The 20,250-nt window shown below is 36.8% G+C and overlaps 8 protein-coding genes across 9 annotated transcripts in view; 3 read left to right on the forward strand and 5 right to left on the reverse strand.

Moving 5' to 3' along the window:
- Window positions 1-441: 441 nt before the first annotated feature.
- Window positions 442-6,650, reverse strand: Ncapd2_1 (condensin complex subunit 1). Its single transcript, XM_054233181.1, has 8 exons — window positions 6,514-6,650; window positions 6,250-6,453; window positions 4,814-6,184; window positions 4,605-4,749; window positions 4,456-4,543; window positions 4,092-4,387; window positions 2,837-3,776; window positions 442-2,003 (listed from the first exon to the last, which is right to left on the reverse strand). The coding sequence occupies exons 2-8, from the start codon at window positions 6,362-6,364 to the stop codon at window positions 582-584; spliced, it is 4,377 nt and encodes a 1,458-aa protein (XP_054089156.1). The 5' UTR covers window positions 6,365-6,453; window positions 6,514-6,650; the 3' UTR covers window positions 442-581.
- Window positions 6,651-6,745: 95 nt separating this feature from the next.
- On the reverse strand, window positions 6,746-7,636 carry LOC105216813 (DNA-binding protein SMUBP-2). The gene is made up of 2 exons (XM_011191492.3): window positions 7,478-7,636; window positions 6,746-7,419 (listed from the first exon to the last, which is right to left on the reverse strand). The coding sequence occupies exons 1-2, from the start codon at window positions 7,488-7,490 to the stop codon at window positions 6,848-6,850; spliced, it is 585 nt and encodes a 194-aa protein (XP_011189794.1). The 5' UTR covers window positions 7,491-7,636; the 3' UTR covers window positions 6,746-6,847.
- A 139-nt stretch (window positions 7,637-7,775) lies between these two features.
- LOC105216812 (uncharacterized) lies at window positions 7,776-9,890 on the reverse strand. The gene is made up of 2 exons (XM_011191491.3): window positions 9,680-9,890; window positions 7,776-9,626 (listed from the first exon to the last, which is right to left on the reverse strand). Exons 1-2 carry the CDS (start codon window positions 9,888-9,890, stop codon window positions 7,813-7,815), a joined length of 2,025 nt encoding a protein of 674 aa, XP_011189793.2. The 3' UTR covers window positions 7,776-7,812.
- A 96-nt stretch (window positions 9,891-9,986) lies between these two features.
- Cpsf160 (cleavage and polyadenylation specificity factor subunit 1) lies at window positions 9,987-14,751 on the forward strand. The gene is made up of 3 exons (XM_011191490.3): window positions 9,987-10,127; window positions 10,211-11,584; window positions 11,643-14,751. The coding sequence occupies exons 2-3, from the start codon at window positions 10,241-10,243 to the stop codon at window positions 14,601-14,603; spliced, it is 4,305 nt and encodes a 1,434-aa protein (XP_011189792.2). The 5' UTR covers window positions 9,987-10,127; window positions 10,211-10,240; the 3' UTR covers window positions 14,604-14,751.
- Window positions 14,752-15,778: 1,027 nt separating this feature from the next.
- LOC105216824 (protein Rae1) overlaps window positions 15,779-20,250 on the forward strand; it is a 54,683-nt gene continuing 50,211 nt past the window's right edge. For both annotated transcript variants that reach the window (XM_011191508.3, XM_011191509.3), the window contains exon 1: window positions 15,779-15,915. The gene's annotated coding sequence lies outside the window, so the exon portion shown is untranslated. The remainder of the gene's footprint in view (window positions 15,916-20,250) is intronic.
- Window positions 15,926-16,690, reverse strand: LOC105216823 (phospholipase A2). The gene is made up of 2 exons (XM_011191507.3): window positions 16,347-16,690; window positions 15,926-16,273 (listed from the first exon to the last, which is right to left on the reverse strand). Exons 1-2 carry the CDS (start codon window positions 16,646-16,648, stop codon window positions 16,024-16,026), a joined length of 552 nt encoding a protein of 183 aa, XP_011189809.1. The 5' UTR covers window positions 16,649-16,690; the 3' UTR covers window positions 15,926-16,023.
- LOC105216821 (UPF0598 protein CG30010) lies at window positions 18,008-19,087 on the forward strand. The gene is made up of 3 exons (XM_011191503.3): window positions 18,008-18,312; window positions 18,383-18,593; window positions 18,656-19,087. The coding sequence occupies exons 1-3, from the start codon at window positions 18,145-18,147 to the stop codon at window positions 18,946-18,948; spliced, it is 672 nt and encodes a 223-aa protein (XP_011189805.2). The 5' UTR covers window positions 18,008-18,144; the 3' UTR covers window positions 18,949-19,087.
- LOC105216820 (protein crossbronx) lies at window positions 18,955-20,090 on the reverse strand. Its single transcript, XM_011191502.3, has 4 exons — window positions 19,901-20,090; window positions 19,772-19,836; window positions 19,611-19,714; window positions 18,955-19,547 (listed from the first exon to the last, which is right to left on the reverse strand). Exons 1-4 carry the CDS (start codon window positions 19,975-19,977, stop codon window positions 19,083-19,085), a joined length of 711 nt encoding a protein of 236 aa, XP_011189804.1. The 5' UTR covers window positions 19,978-20,090; the 3' UTR covers window positions 18,955-19,082.

The following is a 20,250-nucleotide window of genomic DNA, read 5'->3' on the forward strand; positions in this document are numbered from 1 at the left end:
AGATATGAAATGACTGCTTATGTTGTGATATGATGTACCTGTAAATGTTATAATTTTAATAAAACTAAAAATAAAAATATTAAAATCAGAATTCGAAATGCATGTGTATAGACTAATACCTCCAATGTTGGCAAAACTTTCATTTAGACTCAAGATCTCAATTGATTTGAATGCAGTGTCTGCGATGTGATATTGATTGTTGAAGGTGTTAGTATTTTAGTAGAAAGTTCGGCTTGAAAACAAACCAACCGCTGATATAAACTACATGCGGCTGTAACTTCATTTTTTTTTGTTAAAAACTCATTTTTGTGTATTAAAATTTCTTTAATGTATTGTAAACACCAGCCATTAGAACGCGCTGCACAAATTTTGCTTGTTAAAAATGTTTCGTGTTTATGATGCTTAGTTATAAACTAAATAATAATTTTAAATTTATAAGCGTTGAAGCTAAATTATTTATGTATATATATTGTTGTTCTAATACTAATAATATTTGAGTTAGCAACTGATTTGCTGCAATTTTTTTTAAACTAGATTTCATAAGTTATATTACTAGTTATTTATTGGGTTTTGGCTGTCATTCACTTTCGATTGGCACGCCCACGTTTGCGTTGCGGATGCTGTTGTTCCTCATCATCTGAGCTAGCGGACTCTTCGATCACTTTGCTGCGTACATTCGCACGCGACTTATTTGTGACCACATTCGCCGCTCTTCTGCTTTTATCACGGGCCGCTGTTGCCGTGGGTACAGCCTTACGGCCAGCACGCGTCGTTTGTGAACTCTCTTCTCCATCTGACGATGAGGAGACTTTGTTGGCAGCGCGTCCACGTTGCTGTTGTTTTTGTTTTTTAGGCGCTTCATCTTCACTGCTGCTTGTTGATGCGCTGCTCGAAGATTTGTCACGTTTACCACGTCGGCTACTGCCGGCACGTTGTTTGCTGCCACCGGCCTTCTTATCCCTCTTGCTTTTGGCGCGCGTCTCGCCACGACCAGCACTCGAGTCGCCACCACCACCACCTTCTTTGTCTTCACGCTCCCTTCCGTCGTTTACTTCCAAGCATTCATTGATACGCGTTTCTAACTCGGTAACGACGGCCTTCAGTTCGGGTTTAGCCAGTTTTGAGGTATTACTTATGATCAACTTGAAGGACTGATAGACTTCGTCGATTTGCACTTTATCCTTGAAATGTTGTACGTTATCGATCAGTTTTTTGACAGCGCGTTCGTTATAGGACAGCAAACTCAGACAGTACGCAATGTCGCGCCATTGACGTTCCTCACGTGTCACTGGGAAACGCAAGCACAGCTTCTCCACCAAAGTTTCGACCTGCCGATCCTTTTGTATCAGCCCCAAAATGTAACGCATAATCGTGCGATATTTCTCCTCTTCCAAATTCAAACTCGTATCGCTCAGCTTCGATATGATATCCGGCAAGACATTGTATAAGATATTCGATTTGTTGGCGATCTCCTTGAAGAACTGTTGTGTAATATTCTTGATTTCCGCATCGGCGTCCACAATGCACATCGCCAAATCGGCAATCTGTCCCTTCACGCGTATCATTTCGTGCAAAATGAGATGTGAGAGCATTTTCACCGCCGTCAGCCGTAGCTCCGTGTTACTTTCATGCAGCGTCGAGTAGAAGTGACCCGTCCAGGGTTCGATTATATTGGGAAAACGGAAAGTCAAATCTGATAAACCAATTACAATGTTACATTTGATTTTAATATTTTTTGTGTGGTTCAAGATGTTCATGAGGAAGGCCATATTCGATTCGCAGAATGTTGAGGATACGCACATGAAGCGTATGAGCGTCAGGGTGGCCGCTTGCTGTAGTGATTGATCGCGATACTTCGCGGGATATTTACATATCTCCATGACGTAGGGAAAGATTTTAGCGATCAGTGAATTATCGGTATACAACAGCACATTCTCGCAGATGTGGTTAATAAGCTCGGCTATATTGTCCTCAGCGGTGGCACCAACCAGATCCTCATCGGGCTGCAAAGTTTAAATACATTTTTTTTTTATTAAAATATTTTATTATTTTTAAATTTAAATAATTTTTTTATAATTTCAATAATTTCCTTTTTTAAATTTTAAAAAATTTTTTATATTTTTCAATCATTTTTGTTTTCAATTTTAAATATGTATTTTTTTAATTTTATTTTTTTTTTTTTAATTTTAAATATACAATTGAACATCCCTAACTCGAATCACCATGATCCACAAAAAAACTTCGGGTTAGAGAGGCTTTCGAGTTACGGAAGGTAATTTGTATGAAATTGTACTTCTATTGCCATGTCAAGAGTACGAGTTATGGAGAATTTGGAGTTATAGACATTCGGGTTATGGAAGAGTAATTGTATATATTTTTTATTAATTTTAAATATTTGTTCTTTTAATTTTAAATATGAATTTTTATAATTTTAAATATTTCTTCTTTCTTTCTTTTAAATATTTCTTTTGTAAATTTTTTTTTTTAATTTATAATATTTTTTTTTTATTTTAAATACATAATTAATATTAATTACATTTTAATTAAAAAAATTTTTTTTTAATTAAAATAATTTTTTTAATATACAGTGTTTTTAATTTTAATTATTTTTTTCGTTCTAAATAATTTTTATTTTTATTTATTTTTTTAATATTTTTGTATTTTTTTAATTTTAAATTTGTTATTTATTTAAATATTTTTTTATTTTTGTTTTAATTTTAATTTTCTTTATGTATTTTTATTAATATTATTTAAATATTTTTCTTTATTTTAAATAATTTTAAATATTTTTTAATTTAAATAAAAATAATAAACTTCTATTTTGATTCACACCCACCTCTTGTTGTGGCTCAGCAGCTGTACCCGACAAACGCTTCAACGACTCGGTCGCTGACATATTCAAATTGCCCGTTTTACGTCTGTTCGTATTGAATGCATTCTTCTTTTTCTTCTCTTCACATTCGGTCAATTCTTGCCGGAATTTCATGTTGTTATACACATCGATATCGAGGAAAATCATCTCTTTCATTGTCATATAGCCGATGGTGAAGAGGAAACGCGTTAGTAAAAATACTGGCATACGTTTTTGCTGCGCCGGTGCAGCAGTCTGTGTCTGTGTCAGCGGTGGTTGACTCTCCGGTATGGCCTGCGAAAAGGGCGTTTCAAGCGCTTGTGCCTGTTGTGAAGGTGTAATGTCCGTGATGCAGATTGCAAAATCACGAAATTTCTTCAATAAACCAACAATAATTTTCTGACAAATCACATCCGGCGTCTGACAGAGTTGATAGAAAAACTCCAATGTGCGCATGGCTAGCCTATCGAAATCCGGTACGCCGGGATGAAAGAAAAATCGTTGAAAGAAATCGATCACTTTTTGCACAAGCGCCGCATCGGGCTCATAACGTTTGTAGAATTTCGAATGTGCACTAGAATCGATGGAGTTCAGCATGAATTCCATACAACCAGTGTAAATGCGTGGATCGTGTTTGGCACGTTCACCCAAACCAATCGTTTCAATTACATTGATGTTTGCCGATGCTATGGATGCTTTGGCATGTGATGCCATTATGAGCAGTTGCAGAGCCAAACGCGATTCATTGTCGGAGGTGCCCTCCAATTTCAACGTAAAACGTTCGAATAGCACTTGAATGATGGCCGCATCAATATCATCGGTGGACACCCATTCGCGCATCAAACACTCCATGGCTGTGTAGTGACCATATTCGAGCTCCTCAAGAAAGCGCATAAGATTCTGCACCACTTTAATGGCGTGTGTTCTAAAATTCATAAATGAATAAATAATACAAATTTTTGATTAAAAATTTATTTAGAATTAAAAAAAAATAATAAAAATAAAAAAAAAAAATTTTTTTTAATAAAAAGAAAATAAAAAAATTAAAATTAAAAAAATAAAAAACAATTAAAAAAATAAAAAAATTAAAATTAAAAAAATAAAAAACAATTAAAAAAATAAAAAAATTAAAATTAAAAAAAAATTAAGATTAAAAAAAAAAAACAATTAAAAAAAGTAACTAAAAATAAAAAAATAAAAATAAAAGAAATTATAAAAAAATAAGTTTGTTGCCACCAACCTGCCCGTTTGATCGGTAGTGAACAGCACTTTTTTGTAAGCATTAGAAACTGCATCGCGTTTCTCCTTATCCGATGACCACACCAGATACAACATCTGTCGCATGCCACCTTCAGTGCCTTTAATGCCAAACAAATAACCGGTGGTAAAGAGATCAACCGCTTCAAATACATCAGTATTCGTTTTGGACAACAATAGCTCTTGTATTTTTGGTACAGCTTTCGTTATGACTTTGGAGAAGTCAATGGAGTCTTGTAAAAATTGTACGGTCTTTATTTGTGTGCCCAATTCTTCGTTCTGTAATTTGGAAAAAAATAAAAAAAATTTAATTTAATTTAATTTATTGAAAATATTAGTCAACTTACGCTGTCTTTGCAACCGTTAGCCAGAAAGATGTACGATTTCAGCAGAGCCATATAGTAGGCACATTGTTCCTCCAGTTTTAGCGTGTGACTGTAATAATTATTGTAATTAAAAATAAATTATAGGAAATGAATAACCTAAAAATACACACCGCAATTCCGCATTGCCGGCAACATGATCGGCTTTACGCAATAAAATAACGGCCTCGCTATATTTCTTCTCCAGCAGCAAAGTAGATATGCGTTGTATCATATCTTCATAGTTTTCTTGCGTACTCTCCGGCAAGTCTTCTGTGCCTAATATAATGAAAAAGATGTAAACAAATATAAGAAATATATTTAAACATATATATTCACTTACATTCTTTCAGATGCGTTTCAACAATTGGTAATATTTCCGGTATTAATAAATTCCATTCTTCATCCAATTCTTCGGCTTTTTTACGCTCCTCCGCCAGCACTTCACTTAATTTCTCCATTTTCTCACACTCCTCAGCGTGCTTCTTAATAAGTTCTTCTAGCGTTAATTTCGCTGCGAAAGGATTGCGTTCTAAAAATGATTTTATCAACTGCACAGCATGTTTTCGCACCGAGGAAGTCTTATCCTCCAAACGATCCACGGCTTCACATAACACTTTCAATTGAAAAGACAACGGCACCGCGTTTTCTTCTTTCATATTATTCCAAATTTGTAAAACTTTTGCACGCACATGCGCCGACACATCATTGATGTGCGCTAACAAATTTTCCAGAAATTCATTACGCGCCTCCTTCAATTCCTCTGAGAGCTCTTCCGAGGTTAGTTCACCGACAATTGCATCGCCCATAATTTGCAAAATGCAATTTCGTAGTGTATGCGATTCGCAATTCAACAACTCATCACACAATGTAGACAGATGTGGTATCATCAGTTTCGGTGCTATGGTAGCTAGTTCCATTAGGAAGTTTGAAAAGTTTCGTGATACCACCGTATCAGCCGAATCGACGGTTAGCGTTTCTACAATATCCTTAATGAGCACTGAGAAAACACTAGTTATACCGTACTCTTCCTGTAAGACATTAATACCGCTTGCAATTGAGATGGCAGCGTGTTCGGTTGTACGCAATATTTGTAATACGCGCACAGGAAAAGTGAGCGCATGATTGTAGCGTTTTATGGCAGTGCCGAAAATTTGAAAAACCGTATCTGTAATATGTCGATTGTCTGTGCGTGGTTGCATCAATTCGAGTGTGCGATAGCAAATGTCACAAATTAAATTTACAAAATTTTCCTCAGCTACAGGTGGGTTCCAAAGTTTTTCCAAAGGAAATTGTAGAATATTATAAAGTTGTACGAGAAAACGACCGCGTTTTGAATCCCAATCAGGATATTGCTCTAGTGTTTCAGTTTGTTTCGAACGTTTCTTTTGTTGATTCTGTACTTGTTGTTGCTGCGCCTGTGTAGCAACACTATCAATACGCCGCACTATATTAATTTGTAAATATAGTGTCATTTTGGTCAAATTTAGATATTTTTGGCGGTCTTCTAAGCTTTGCGCTGTGTCACTACAGGATAATATTGGAGCCAGCCGCTGTCCTAGTTTGTCTACGGTGATGTACAGTAAATCAAAGGCGCGCATAAGATTGGTAACTGTTGCGGGATCACAACCACGTCCTTCAACTATGGTAAAGTATGTGTCAAAGTGATCGAAGATGTAGAAAGGATCACCTTGCTGCACCATCTGTTTACATACTTTTAGCAGAAAATCAAGTATTAATTAAAAGTTCTTAACAGAAAATAAATATTTCTGTACTTACAACGTAAACGTTCGCCAATTTCATTTGGCGCATATACTTGTTTCACATAGTAGCTGTCGCCGCTCGAGTCTAGCAGCTCTGCATTGGCGGTAGGCAATACGAATTGGAAATCCATGGCGCGCTATTTTCCAAAAACAATTTTTAATGATATTCACTTTCTCGTCGATTTTCACACTATATTTCGAAGAATTTTTGTTTAAAGAGCTTGGCAAAAAGTTTAATTATTAGAAATGATTATAATAGCAAGAATATAACTAAACATACACAACAGAAAATGAATTTATTCTTTGCGACGCTTGCAGCCGTCAAAATTGAATTAACGTCAAACAAACACTCAACTGACGCTAAAAACACAGGGATGTTTAGTGTACTGTACGAATACAAAATACACATGATCGACAAGTTTGAATTTAATGTTTTTAATATAATTTTTTTGACAAATTTTACGCGAAACTCAATTTAAATGTGTTCACTCTGGAAAGCCAGATTAACGCTCTTACTTTATATTTTCATCAAGAATTTTATTAGAATTTAATTTTTATAGAGTTTGCTTATTAAAAATATTATTCGTATTTTACATTATATTTGTATGTTATATTTATTTTCCTTTCTTCTTTTTGCCACCCTTCCCGTCACCTGCACCACTTCCACCAGCTCCACCTTTACCACCTTTGACTACAATGGGAGGACCACCATTCACTTTTTGCATACGCCCTACTTGCATATCTTTCAATTTGGCTTGTAGCTTTTTCTTAGCCTGCGCAAGATCAGCTTCTTCACGCACTGTCTTAGCCGGTTTCGGATGTAGGAATTTGACGCGTTCTTCTCGCTTTGCAGCTTCACCGCAGCCATGCACCTCCGGTAGTCCGTGTTTGAAACAAAATCGTTTGCGGCAAAGCTCACAATCTTGTCCCATAAGTTTTGTTTTTGTTTTGCAACGCGGATAATCGCATAAGTTGTCTACATCCTTTACTGCAGTCAATACATCATCCAACTTTAGATTTACTACTTCAGTGGGAATGCGTTCCAAGAGTTCTAATGTATTGTTGGTACCATAATTGGGACGAGTTTTTCCTGGTGCTATCGGAAAGAGTGGTTCATCCAGTGCTGCATCGGAGGAATCAGACTTTTTTGATGCCGAATTGGAAGGACCTGACTTATTTGTATTGCCTACAAATAAATGTTGTTAATATTTCTTGGTAAGTTTATTAAATTTATTTATGTGCACCCTTGTCTTCCATTTGTTTGCACAATTTTTGTTTACATACGAACTAAAATTTTTAATATAATACAGCTGATTTTGACAACGCTAATCGACTGTAAGAGAACGTAAAATATAGAGAAGGCAGAGAACGTATAAAGTTGTGTGGTTGACATAAACAGGAAATAACCGAATACTTGTTTGAGATATTTTTAAAAATTATACAGTGCAGCTTTTAACTCAAGAATTAAAAATAAATAAATTAAATATGTGTATAATATTGTTTTTCTTAATGTATGAAATCAAGTAAAAAAATACAAAATTTTAATTTCTAACGAGAAATGTTTTATTCATTATAAAAGTCAATTAACAATGTCCTTAAATAGTTTATCGACGCGTTGCTCCTTATTCGCATGTAAGCTCGCTTTCCATTGCGTCGCCGACAGTCTGTAGGTTTCAATACGGAATTTGTTGTAGAGTAATCTACCGAATGGTGTGCCCTTCAACATATTCACTTTGTCTGCTAGTTCTTTAACTATACGCATTTTTTGTGGTTCTTGCGCCGACACAAAACAACTATCCACAATACGTGAACCGAACTTAGTGGTGGCTAAATCCACATAGAAACCCTCCAAGTATCTGATGAATTTCTCTCGAGATTTCTCACCAATATATTTACTCTGCAGGAACGCATCAACAATATGTGACCCATTTGGTGTACTAAAAATGGTCACTAATTGTTCGGCAGGGATTTCCAATATACAGTTAACCAAAAAAATTGGTTTATTAAAGCGCAAAATGTGTTGTACAATAAGTGAGCCATGAAGGTGTACGAAAGCGCTGTTGTCCGCCTGTGCAATCTCATACGGCTTCAGTTTGATTAAACAATGGAAGAAACTCTTAACTTTTTGCTTGTCACTCGCGGGTGTGTGAAGCGCTGTTTGTAACGACACAATACTTTGTGCTTGCTTCGCACCGACACGTAGACAGGCGCCGACAAGCGCCTCTACTACACCAGTATGCCCAATCTTTAGTAGTTCTTCGACGTCATTCACCAGCTCGCCGAATACATTTTCAAAATCTTCCTTTTCTTTTATATTTTGCAATAGTTTTTGCACAGCAAAATTAGTTAGTTGTTCCTTGGCTAGTAGGGATAAACGTCCGGTGAAAAGCATTGCATATAGTTGAGTCAAAAGCTTTGGACCAGCAATGGTAAGCAAAGTTTCCAATAAGATAACGGCTGATTGGTACTCAAAAACTTTTGGTAATTTTACTTTGGGTCCAGTTTTTTCTTTTTCTTCGCCTTCGCCTTCGCCTTCGTCATTTTTTTCACCAGTTTCCTCATTTTTCTCGACGGCCTCTTCGTCATCGTCCAATATTTCAATTTTCTTTTCCTTTTCGTCGTCATTAAGCTCTACTTTAAGGAATGCTTCCATTAATATTTTTTTGCCAAAATGTTTCAAAAGTTGTTTGTCAGTTGCGCGTAAAGCAATGCAAATAACTCCCAGTAAAGCTGAGGAGTGTTCTTGATATGGAAAATCTGAGAATTGTGGCCACATTTCTAAACGTTGTGGAAATTCCTTCAGCACTTCCAGCCACTCATCTGGTACATTATATAATTTTCGATTTTTTGCCATATCAGCGCCGCCCTTTTCGAAAGCCACTTTTGCCACATGTACACCGGCTAAGCTGAGTATGCTAGTTCTCATAATATGATTGGCACAGGGATCCCAAACGAAATCTTCCAGATTGTTGAGTAAAAATTTACTCACGCGTTCGACAAATTTACTGCACTGCTTACGGTGTTCGACGCTAAAATCCGTCACCACGTTATATGCCTCTTCACTAATAGCTGTAACTTCAGTTTTAAGCCGTTTAGGTGCAGTTGGTTGTTCTGTTGCATCGGCATTATCATCGGCTTCGTTTGCATTCTTTAGGCTCGCTTTTCCTAAAGCTCTCAAAAAGGCTATCTCAACCATTTTTTGTAAAACGTGTGATGCAAAACGGTCCGAGCAGACCGGTCGAAAATTATCAGCAAACACATTAAAGAAACGTTCCAAATTTTCTGCATCCACAAATCCAATCAACGACTCTAGCACTTTACACACAATTTGATTAGATGCCAAATGAACTTCTTGTTCATTCGTTTGTGCGAATACGTTGTTTGCCATATTAACTAAAAATAAGAAGTGATACAATGCAATATTATCCAAATATAAACGAATTTACCTTTCTCTTCGACATCCTCAAACCCATTTTTCATTGCATCCAAAATATTAATGAAATAATTGTACTGGTCATCATCAATGTGTGTGCCGCGTCCATAAATCCCCTGTTTAGCAAAACCCTTCGCATTACGCAGAAATCTGCTGTTTTTCTTCTTTTTCCGCTGGCGCTTTTTATTTTGATCAACAGCAAAACCATTTACTTCTGACTCCATATTTTTAATAAATTAAATTTAAATTTCAGCTAAACAAATTTCAGTAGCAAACTAATAGAACGTGTTTTAACTAATGAAACTGTCAATAGCCGTAGCAAAATAAACTGAAAAAACGTGCAACAAACAATGCTGCCTAACTATTATTATTGGGAAGGTGTTGCCAAGTTATGATACGAATGCAACACAGCGCCGGCAATTGTTTTGTTTGCGCGTGAAAAATAAAAAGGTGATAAGTCGGTAAGCAGCTGTTTGTTTATTATAATTATCGGATTTATAGTGATTTCTCTAAATTATCATATTCATTATTTTACATTTTGTAGCTTTTCCGACAATAACGACTGTGGTTCAACATGTTTTCATTGTGTAAACAGTCACATCCCGCAACTGGTGTGGAATTTGCAATTTGCTGTCATTTCTTCAACAATTTGGAGGAGAATCTGGTCGTAGCAGGTGCCAACATACTCAAGGTCTATCGCATATTTCCACATCTAGATGCTGCGCAACGTCAAAAGTTGCTCAATATTAATGACTTACGTACACCGCCGAAAATGCGCCTAGAATGTTTGGCGACCTATACACTCTATGGTAATGTAATGTCATTGCAGAGCGTCTCGCTGGCTGGCTCACTACGTGATGCGCTACTTATAAGTTTTAAGGATGCCAAGTTATCGGTAGTTCAACATGATCCTGACACTTTTGCGCTAAAAACACTTTCACTGCATTTCTTCGAAGAGGACGATGTCCGTGGTGGCTGGACAGGGCGTTATTTCGTGCCAATGGTACGCGTTGATCCCGACTCACGTTGTGCTGTCATGCTAGTTTATGGTAAACAGTTAGTTGTGCTACCCTTTCGAAAGGATAATAGTCTGGATGAGATTGAGCTGGCAGATGTGAAACCAATCAAGAAAACACCTACAGCATTAGTAGCACGCACACCAATATTGGCTTCATATTTGATAGCGCTGCGTGAACTTGACGAAAAAATTGACAACGTACTTGATTTACAATTTCTATACGGTTATTATGAACCAACACTGCTGATACTCTACGAACCAGTAAGAACATTTGCTGGACGTGTATGCGTACGTTCCGATACCTGTGTATTAGTCGCGATTTCTTTAAATATACAACAACGCGTGCATCCAGTAATTTGGACAGTTACCGGTTTACCATTTGATTGTCTACAAGTTTTCCCAATACAGAAACCCATAGGCGGTTGCCTAGTCACCACTGTGAATTCCATAATTTACCTTAATCAGAGTGTGCCACCCTATGGTGTGAGCCTAAATAGCTCAGCAGATCACAGCACTAGCTTTCCGCTGAAGCCACAGGACGGTGTACGCATCTCACTTGACGCAGCCAGTCTTACATTCATTGATATTGATAAACTAGTGATTTCGCTTAAAGGTGGTGAACTGTATGTGTTGACCTTATGCGTTGACTCTATGCGCACGGTGCGAAATTTCCATTTTCACAAAGCCGCTGCCAGTGTGCTGACCAGTTGTATGTGTGTTTGTCAATCTGAATATCTATTTTTGGGCTCAAGATTGGGCAATTCGTTATTGCTGCATTTTACTGAAGAGGATCAAAGCACGGTTATAACGTTGGATGAAGTGGAAACAAACGACGCTAACGCTACAGTTAACGACGAATCGGTACCTAAAGCGCGACGTATAGAGGACGAGGAGTTGGAGGTAAACGTATTGTTTTAATTATTTTATTATTAAATTCTAATTAATAAATACTTTTTAGGTATACGGCACCGGTGCTAAAACTTCGGTACAATTGCGTAAATATATTTTCGAAGTTTGTGACAGTCTACTAAATGTTGGACCAATCAACTTCATGTGCGCTGGCGAACGTGTTGAATTTGAAGAAGATGGCGTTACACTACGGCCACACGTAGAAAACTTAGCTGAACTAAAAATTGAAGTTGTCGCTTCTAGTGGTCACAACAAGAACGGTGCATTGTGTGTATTCGTCAATTGTATTACACCACAAATAATTACCAGTTTTGAGCTGGAAGGCTGCCTCGATGTGTGGACTGTGTACGATGATGCTAGCAAAAAGTCTACGCGGCATGATCACCACGATTTTATGATATTGTCGCAACGCTCATCATCGTTGGTATTACAAACGGGTGATGAGATCAACGAAATTGAGAATACGGGCTTTAGTTGTCAACAACCAACCATATTTGTCGGCAATCTAGGGCAAAATCGTTTCATTATACAAGCAACAACACGTAACGTGCGGTTACTGCAAGGCACACGTCTCATACAAAATGTGCCCATCGATGTGGGCTCACCGGTAGTGCAAGTCTCGACGGCAGATCCATATGTTTGTTTACGTGTGCTAAACGGACAAGTGATAACATTGGCTTTACGCGAAACCAAAGGCACGCCACGTCTGGCCATCAATAAGAATACAATCAGTAGTGTGCCAGCAGTGATTGCAATAACGGCGTACAAGGATATGTCCGGTCTATTCACAGCCAAATCGGATGATGTGCTCAATCTCACGGGAAGTAGTGGAAATTCATTGTACGCCGGTTTAGGCTACATGAAAGCGGAGCCGCATATGAAAATCGAAGATGAGGAGGATCTGCTATATGGTGAATCCGGTAACGCTTTCAAGATGAACAGTTTGGCCGATCTTGCAAAACAATCAAAACAAAAAAATACCGATTGGTGGCGCCGCTTGCTACCGCAAATAAAACCTTCCTACTGGCTGATCACCGCGCGTGAATCGGGCACTTTGGAAATATATTCAATGCCCGATATGAAGTTAATGTACCTCGTTAATGATGTGGGCAATGGCGGCATAGTGCTTAGCGACTCAATGGAGTTCGTACCGGTGCCGTTAAACAATCAGGAGAACAGCAAAAGTGGTATACTTTTAAATTGTATGCCACAGCATGCTAACTCGCCATTGGCGCTGGAAATCAGTATGGTTGGCTTGGGCAATCAGGGTATGCGTCCACTACTTTTAATACGTACGCGTTTGGAATTACTCATCTATCAAGTGTTTCGCTATCCCAAGGGACATTTGAAAATACGTTTTAGAAAACTGGAAACACTCAATATGTTGGATGTGCAACCAACGAGTATGGAAGTGGATGATTTGGAAAGCGAGCTGGAATCGTACAATCTGCAGGAGCGTTATGTTAGCAAATTACGTTACTTTGCCAATATTAGTGGACACAATGGCGTAATGGTTTGTGGCGTAAATCCGCATTTCCTTTTCCTCACCGCCAAGGGTGAACTACGTGTGCATAAGTTCTACGGCAACGGTGTTGTGCGTAGTTTTGCGCCCTTCAACAATGTAAATTGTCCCTTCGGCTTTTTGTACTTTGATCATACAGCCGAGCTAAAGATTTCTGTACTGCCCACATACTTAACTTACGATTCCATTTGGCCCGTACGTAAAGTGCCATTGCGTTGTACGCCACGACAGATTGTCTATCATCGTGAAAATCGTGTCTATTGCTTGATTACGCAGACCGAGGAACCCACGAACAAGTATTATCGTTTCAATGGTGAAGACAAGGAATTGACGGAAGAAAACAAGGGTGAACGCTTTATCTATCCGAATGCTTCAAAATTCGCTATGGTGCTTATGAGTCCCGAAACGTGGGAAATCGTGCCAGATGCTTCCATACAATTTGAGGAATGGGAACACGTGACAGCATTCAAAATAGTTAAACTAGCTTACGAAGGTACACGTTCTGGCCTCAAAGAGTACCTTTGTATTGGCACAAATTTCAATTACAGCGAGGATATTACGTCACGCGGTAACATACACATTTACGACATCATTGAAGTTGTACCTGAGCCCGGCAAACCGTTGACAAAGTTCAAATTGAAAGAAGTTTTTAAAAAGGAACAAAAGGGGCCCGTATCAGCCATATCGGATGTGCTCGGTTTTCTGGTAACAGCGCTTGGCCAAAAGATCTATTTGTGGCAGTTGAAAGACGATGATCTGATTGGTGTCGCATTCATTGACACAAACATATATGTGCATCAGATAATATCTGTTAAATCGTTAATTCTCATCGCTGATGTATACAAGTCAGTCAGTTTACTACGTTTTCAAGAGGAATTCCGTACACTTTCACTGGCATCACGTGATTTTAATCATCTACAAGTCTATAATATTGAGTTCATGGTGGACAATAATAATTTAGGTTTCCTCGTCACGGATGCCGACAAAAACATTATTGTATTCATGTATCAACCAGAATCTCGCGAATCTATCGGTGGTCAGAAGTTAATACGTAAATCGGATTATCATCTCGGTCAGGCGGTGAATACAATGTTTCGTGTGCAATGCCATCAACGTGGGCAACATCAACGCCAACCGTTTCTCTATGAAAATAAACATTTGGTGTTCTTTGGCACATTGGATGGTGCGCTTGGCTATTGTCTACCGCTGCCTGAGAAGGTATATCGACGATTTTTGATGTTGCAAAATGTTTTACTCTCGTACCAAGAACATCTAGGTGGTTTGAATCCTAAAGAGTTCCGTACGGTGAAGAGTTCGAAAAAGTTGTCACTTAATCCTTGTCGGTGTATAATCGATGCTGATCTCATTTGGTCATACACAATGTTGCCGACGGTGGAAAAGAATGAGGTGGCGAAAAAGATCGGTACGAGAACGGAGGAAATTCTTGCAGATTTGCTGGATATTGAACGCATTGCCTCGGTATTCTAAACCGTTTCCTTAATTTAAATATCATAATTTTTATATTTAAAGTTAGTAAATAAGAATTTGAGCAGACAAGTTTTGTGTACGATAGAACACCGTGTGCATGTTTGGGAAAACAATTGGAAGTGGAGTGAATAAATTACATTGAAAACAATACACAGTATTTTAAATTATTCTATTTGACGTCATTAGTAAGTTAATGTAAGCAATAAAATGGGATTGTAAGTATACATGTAATTGGCGTAGAAACTGTTTATCCGGTTATAGCAGGTCGCCCTCCACGTGGTCTCCACTTCATTGAGGCCTTCCTTTTCCTCTGCTTCCACCGGCGGATACTGCATCGAACACTTTCAAAGCTGGAGTGTTTTCGTCCATGCGGACAACATGACCTAGCCAGCGTAGCCGCTGTCTTTTTATTCGCTGAACTAAGTCAAAGTCGTCGCATAACTCGTACAGTTCATCGTTCAAATCTTGCGCAAAACTGTCCTCTCGAAAACGGGAATGATAAGCAACTTGAAAAGTTTGATTTTGGTTCGTCGAGAGAGGACTTTACTTTTCAATTGCCTACTCAGTTCAAAGTAGCACCTGTTGGCAAGAGTGATTTGCGTTGGATTTCGAGGCGAATTGTTGGTGTTGTTGATACTAGTTCTAGGAGATATTTCGTCTTGTCCTCATTTACCTCCAGAAACATTCGCTTCGCTTCCTTACCCAAGCGGGAAAAATCAGAACTAACGGCATGGTTGTTCTTTCCAATGATATCAATATCATCGGCCTACGCTAGCAGCTGTACACTCTTTTAGAAGATTGTACCTTCTCTATTTAGCTCTGAAGCAGCATAAAGTTAAATAAGTCACAGGATAGTGAGTCACCTTGTCTGAAACCTCGTCCTTCCCGATCCTAATCGAGTTTGGGAATACAACTATTGTCATACATTTATATATATACATATGTATATATGAAAAACGTAAAGATAATTTGTTTTACAATGAATCTACTATATACAATACACATTACTGTTACTAAAAAATTAACTTCAATTTGCAATTGTAATTTAAATTCTATAAACAACGAATGCAACTGTGTGCAAGCGATAAGGTAACAGCTGTTTTTGGCTTTGAAAATAGTCGAGCGCGCCTTTTAAATGACTGTTCGGTGAAAAGTTATTGAACTTGTGTATATTGTACAAAACTGTTTATTTAAATTAGAGTGTGTTACTCTTAAAACAGTATTTTATTTAATAAAAAGTGAATAAAATTGCTAAATACAAATTAAACACAACTAGTAGTATATAAAACCGTGTGTTAAGTTGATAATAAAGGTGAGTCAGGTTTTCAATTTTAATCTTTGTTCGTTTACTTTTATTTCCGATTTACATTAATTAACTATATTCACTTAAATGTACGTATGTATATTTGCAAAACATAAACTAACGCTTATAGCTATAAAATGGCATATCATAGAATTGCCAAATTTTTGGTTGTTGTTTATCCACTTCATACAGTATACAACGTTGTCGATAAGTTCCATTTTGATGCTGCTTGCAGCGCACAATTGGATATCCGTTTGCGAAACATTTTTTGCGTGTACCAAAGTAGACACGTCCCAAGGTATTTGCAAACATATTATCAATAGATTGTAGGCAGTTCAAAAAGATTTGCTCACACGTGCATTTCATACTAAAATATTTAAATATTTATGTTATTAATAGTATAATTGTTATATATAAAAACCTTAACTAGTGTCACTCACATAGGAAACAAATCGCTGTTATTAAGTCCATATAGTGATTGTTTTGATTCTAGTATTTCTTCACAATGATCATGCTGACGACAGCATGTGTCAGTCTCACGTTGAATGCCTAAATCATTATAATCTGCCGCTGTATTTCCGGGTCCACACCATTTTGTACCTGGTACGGTGATACCAGTGGAAGGCACTGTTGGTAATGCCTGATTGTAAATATCTTCATCTTCGAATACTGATTCTTCGTGAAATGCACCAACGGCTGTAGCTAGCAGCAAGATGATAATATAATTTTGAAATCTGTTCATGCTACTTAATCAGTTTGTACTATACTAAATTAAGAGTTCAAAAATGTAATGTTTTTATACGCTGCCAATTTCAGTTTGTTGTGATGACCTCAGCGGTAAATAACACTGATAAGAGATGTGAAGCTTCCGAGTAGATTTGAATTCAATGAATTTGTAAGATATGTATAATCAGACCGTTTTACAAACGTAAGCCTGAATGCTATATACAGATGTACTTTATTATCCAACGGTAAACAATAAATTTTTATGTGCATTCCATGTACGTAAATACTACACTTATGAATACCCATTTTTACAATTTATTAATAAAATTGTTTAAACGAAAAGCCAAATTTACATTTGTTGTAGATACATATGTGTGTATGTATGTAAGTGTATATTTAATTGTAATATGGTGCGCGTCAGAATCTGTTAAATGGTTGGCCAAACTTCTCATAGGAAGGGGGCGCATATTGAATTTGTTTAGGAAGTATAAGAAACTACTAAACTTTGTCTAAAAATCTAATCTAAAACTTACCGATCCAAACAGGTCTGAGTCGACGAAATAACAGCCCTTTGTGGAATCTGAAAATACGAGTCAATCCCGGTATCGCAGAACCGGTTGTTGTAGGAATTGTAGACATTCGAATTGCCTCGAGAATGATCCACGCGCAACTTTGCTCGGGATATTGTAGCAGATCCAACTTATCCAGACTAGACCCTGACATACTCAATATATATCATCGTTTCCTGGGTCTCCCGTTAGATGACAATTAGTCTAGGCTTGCCGTCTCAGGTTTGGGTAACCGTTACAACAACAACAACTAATCTTTGTCAGTAATTTTTTTTAATATAAGTTAGCAACTATTTGAACATAAAATTAACTTTATACTAGTCACGCACTTCATGAATGAATGTATGTATGTGGGTATGCAAGAAGATTGCACACATTAAATTGCACTATAATCCACCCAACCTACTTTTGTGTAAATTTTTTAGATATCGCAAGAAAGCATGCCAACAATGACTGTTTATTCATCCAATCACATCCAAATATTTAAAATGCTTTATATTACAGTTGAACTTCCCTAACTCGAATCACCATAATCCACAAAAAACTTGGAGTTACGGAAGGAAATTTGTATGAAATTTGACTTCTATTGCCAATTCAAGAGTTTGAGTTATGGAGAACTGGAGTTATAGAAATTCGAGTTATGGAAGTTCAACTGTATTTATACAATTATAAAATTTCTACAATATTTGTAAATTCATAATTTTATTAGAGATACTTCATATTAATTTGCCCTTCCACTTCACTGATATCCGCTTAAAATTGAATTTCCTGTTATTTGTGTTTGTTTGTGTACTGTCAAATCGCAGGATGCATCTACACAGCTGATTTTTGTTTTGTTGTGATTAGTTCATTTGTTTTTATTTAACTCGATCGAACAAGTGTTTTTAGTTTATACTTAAAATATCTATTTCAAAGGCGCATATTCTCTTCAATAGCTTTTAAAATGATTTTTCGTTACGGTTTAAGCTGTGCAGGAAATAAATTAAAAGATATTGTCGCAACTACATGCATGCACAGGAGCAGTCATTTGCGCAGCATAAGTTATGTGCAGGGTCAGGAGCCAGAACCAAAAATACGTGAATATTTCTATTATATAGATCACGAAGGCATGGTGAGTTATTTCGCAATTAGAGATTCATTTGCAAAGTTTCAAAAAGTTGTAAATTTCTAAATGTGAACAGCTTTTTTTAGACGACGCCAAGATGAAAAACTTTACCTCTTGCTTTAAGGAAAAGCAATTCTTGAAATTCTTCTTTAGTCGCGTAAAACTGAATGATACAAAGCGATATCGTGAAGATTTTCCGTATTTATCTTTATGTGGACGTGAACGTAACTTCATACGCTGTGATGATACACCAATTGTGTTTACACATGTGCTACCAGACGATAAGGGTAATTACTCAAATGCACAATATTTTTTTATATTTATGTATCTATGTAAAATTGTGCATTAGGTGGTGATCGTTTGTTGTACGCACATGCTGGGGAACAACTTACCACTGAATTTTTACCACAAAAGATTTATATGAATCCGAAAACCGGACGTGTTTACCATCCCGCATGGTCTAAAGTGGGTGGCATTGGTTTGATACGCTCGAAATTAGCTATAGAGTTAAGCCGAAATTTTGAATTTATCAATGGCGAACAAGCACCACCTACGCATTTCACATGGCGTGATAAGCGTTTGGGGCTGGAAAATGATTGGGTAATAGATACTCAACGTTTTGGTATATTTGAAGAAGTGTAAAATTAATATTGTTAAAGTTTAGAACTATTTTTTATTGTTTTTGTAAATAACTAGAAATTATTGCTAACTACTGATTATACAATTTAATTAATACTTAACATTTTAATAACTAAATACTACAACGCTAAATTTTATTACTCAACGCTTAGCGGTTTGAATTCACCTTCCTTTACCCATGAAAGCCCATTTGATGGCACAGTGGGGCTTTCTGGTAGATCTTTGCCCGAACATATGCGCTCCTTTATTGGTCCATGAATATCTGTGTCGAATTTTTCAAACACTATATAATGTGGATCCTCAGTGGGTGGTTCATCATAAATACGTTCTTTACTGGACCCAGCACAGTCTTTAGCTCGCGCTATGAATTCAGCACGATTCTGTGAAAGTAATTCTGCTGCCTCGGCATTGTTATATTTGGCACCAGTAGCGGCAAGGCGTGTGCACTCAATGGGATCGTTAAATATCGCTTGTATATACTTCAGTAACTGCCAAATGTGGTCTTCGCCAGTACGCCAATAAGGAAAAGCGCATGAAATATCCAAAGAACCGGTATAAGGGCAAATGAGTGGGTGTATGATTTCATTTTGGAAGATAACGGTCTTGTATTTAAAGAAGAAATTGAAAATTAATAATTGTGATATTTGAATATGCAGTTCGCTTACAGGCAATGTCTTATCGTCGGGAAATTTATCAGGCAATAGTATTGTAAAACGAAAAACTGCATCAACGTAAAATCCTTGTCGCACAAATATGACACCAAACCATACTGAAATAGAATAAGAATATAAAGTATAATCCAGTATAATTTATTAAGTTAACTTACAAAGCGAGTTTCCATATGACGGTATAACATAGACCCCGCCTATTTTTTCGGATTCAATCATTTTGCTTTAAATAAAATCACTGATTAATAATATTCAAAGTAAATGGTGCGCCAAATGTTTCTACTTACTACTCTGCCAGTATTTTATATTCCTGTTGAATAGTGGTCAACAATTTATCTTCTCCTTTATGTGCATCTAAAGTCATTTTAAAAATTTACACTTTCTGTGCAATTTGGTTGGAAAATATATGCGCACAAAATATTATTAAATAAAAATTTTACGAATCAGCTGTTTGTAAACTAAGATGTGTTGTTTGTGCGTTGTAGCAAATGTCAAAAAACGGTAAACAACGTAAGGTTTCATAATTACACCATACGTGCCCATATCAGATTTTAAGTATACATTTAAATGTATCTATTACAATTACAATTCCAGTTGTATGTTAAATGTCCCAACATTTAATTGTTAAAATGTGCAA

The sequence above is a fragment of the Zeugodacus cucurbitae genome, chromosome 6, assembly GCF_028554725.1.
Source record: "Zeugodacus cucurbitae isolate PBARC_wt_2022May chromosome 6, idZeuCucr1.2, whole genome shotgun sequence".
NCBI lineage: Eukaryota > Metazoa > Arthropoda > Insecta > Diptera > Tephritidae > Zeugodacus > Zeugodacus cucurbitae.

Bases quoted from the DNA above. Each gene is read 5' to 3' on its own strand.
- Ncapd2_1 (XM_054233181.1), bottom strand. From the start codon at position 6,364: ATGGATTTCCAATTCGTATTGCCTACCGCCAATGCAGAGCTGCTAGAC. The intron at 4,750-4,813 runs GTAAGTGAATAT...TCATTATATTAG, and splicing joins TGAAACGCATCTGAAAGAAT to GCACAGAAGACTTGCCGGAG. The intron at 4,388-4,455 runs GTAAGTTGACTA...TCCAAATTACAG, and splicing joins CTAACGGTTGCAAAGACAGC to AACGAAGAATTGGGCACACA.
- LOC105216812 (XM_011191491.3), bottom strand. From the start codon at position 9,890: ATGGAGTCAGAAGTAAATGGTTTTGCTGTTGATCAAAATAAAAAGCGC. The intron at 9,627-9,679 runs GTAAATTCGTTT...TCTTATTTTTAG, and splicing joins TGAGGATGTCGAAGAGAAAG to TTAATATGGCAAACAACGTA.
- Cpsf160 (XM_011191490.3), top strand. From the start codon at position 10,241: ATGTTTTCATTGTGTAAACAGTCACATCCCGCAACTGGTGTGGAATTT. The intron at 11,585-11,642 runs GTAAACGTATTG...AATACTTTTTAG, and splicing joins TAGAGGACGAGGAGTTGGAG to GTATACGGCACCGGTGCTAA.
- LOC105216823 (XM_011191507.3), bottom strand. From the start codon at position 16,648: ATGAACAGATTTCAAAATTATATTATCATCTTGCTGCTAGCTACAGCC. The intron at 16,274-16,346 runs GTGAGTGACACT...TAAATATTTTAG, and splicing joins AACAGCGATTTGTTTCCTAT to TATGAAATGCACGTGTGAGC.
- LOC105216821 (XM_011191503.3), top strand. From the start codon at position 18,145: ATGATTTTTCGTTACGGTTTAAGCTGTGCAGGAAATAAATTAAAAGAT. The intron at 18,313-18,382 runs GTGAGTTATTTC...AAATGTGAACAG, and splicing joins ATATAGATCACGAAGGCATG to CTTTTTTTAGACGACGCCAA. The intron at 18,594-18,655 runs GTAATTACTCAA...ATTGTGCATTAG, and splicing joins TGTGCTACCAGACGATAAGG to GTGGTGATCGTTTGTTGTAC.
- LOC105216820 (XM_011191502.3), bottom strand. From the start codon at position 19,977: ATGACTTTAGATGCACATAAAGGAGAAGATAAATTGTTGACCACTATT. The intron at 19,837-19,900 runs GTAAGTAGAAAC...TTTTATTTAAAG, and splicing joins TATAAAATACTGGCAGAGTA to CAAAATGATTGAATCCGAAA. The intron at 19,548-19,610 runs GTAAGCGAACTG...TTTAAATACAAG, and splicing joins CCGACGATAAGACATTGCCT to ACCGTTATCTTCCAAAATGA.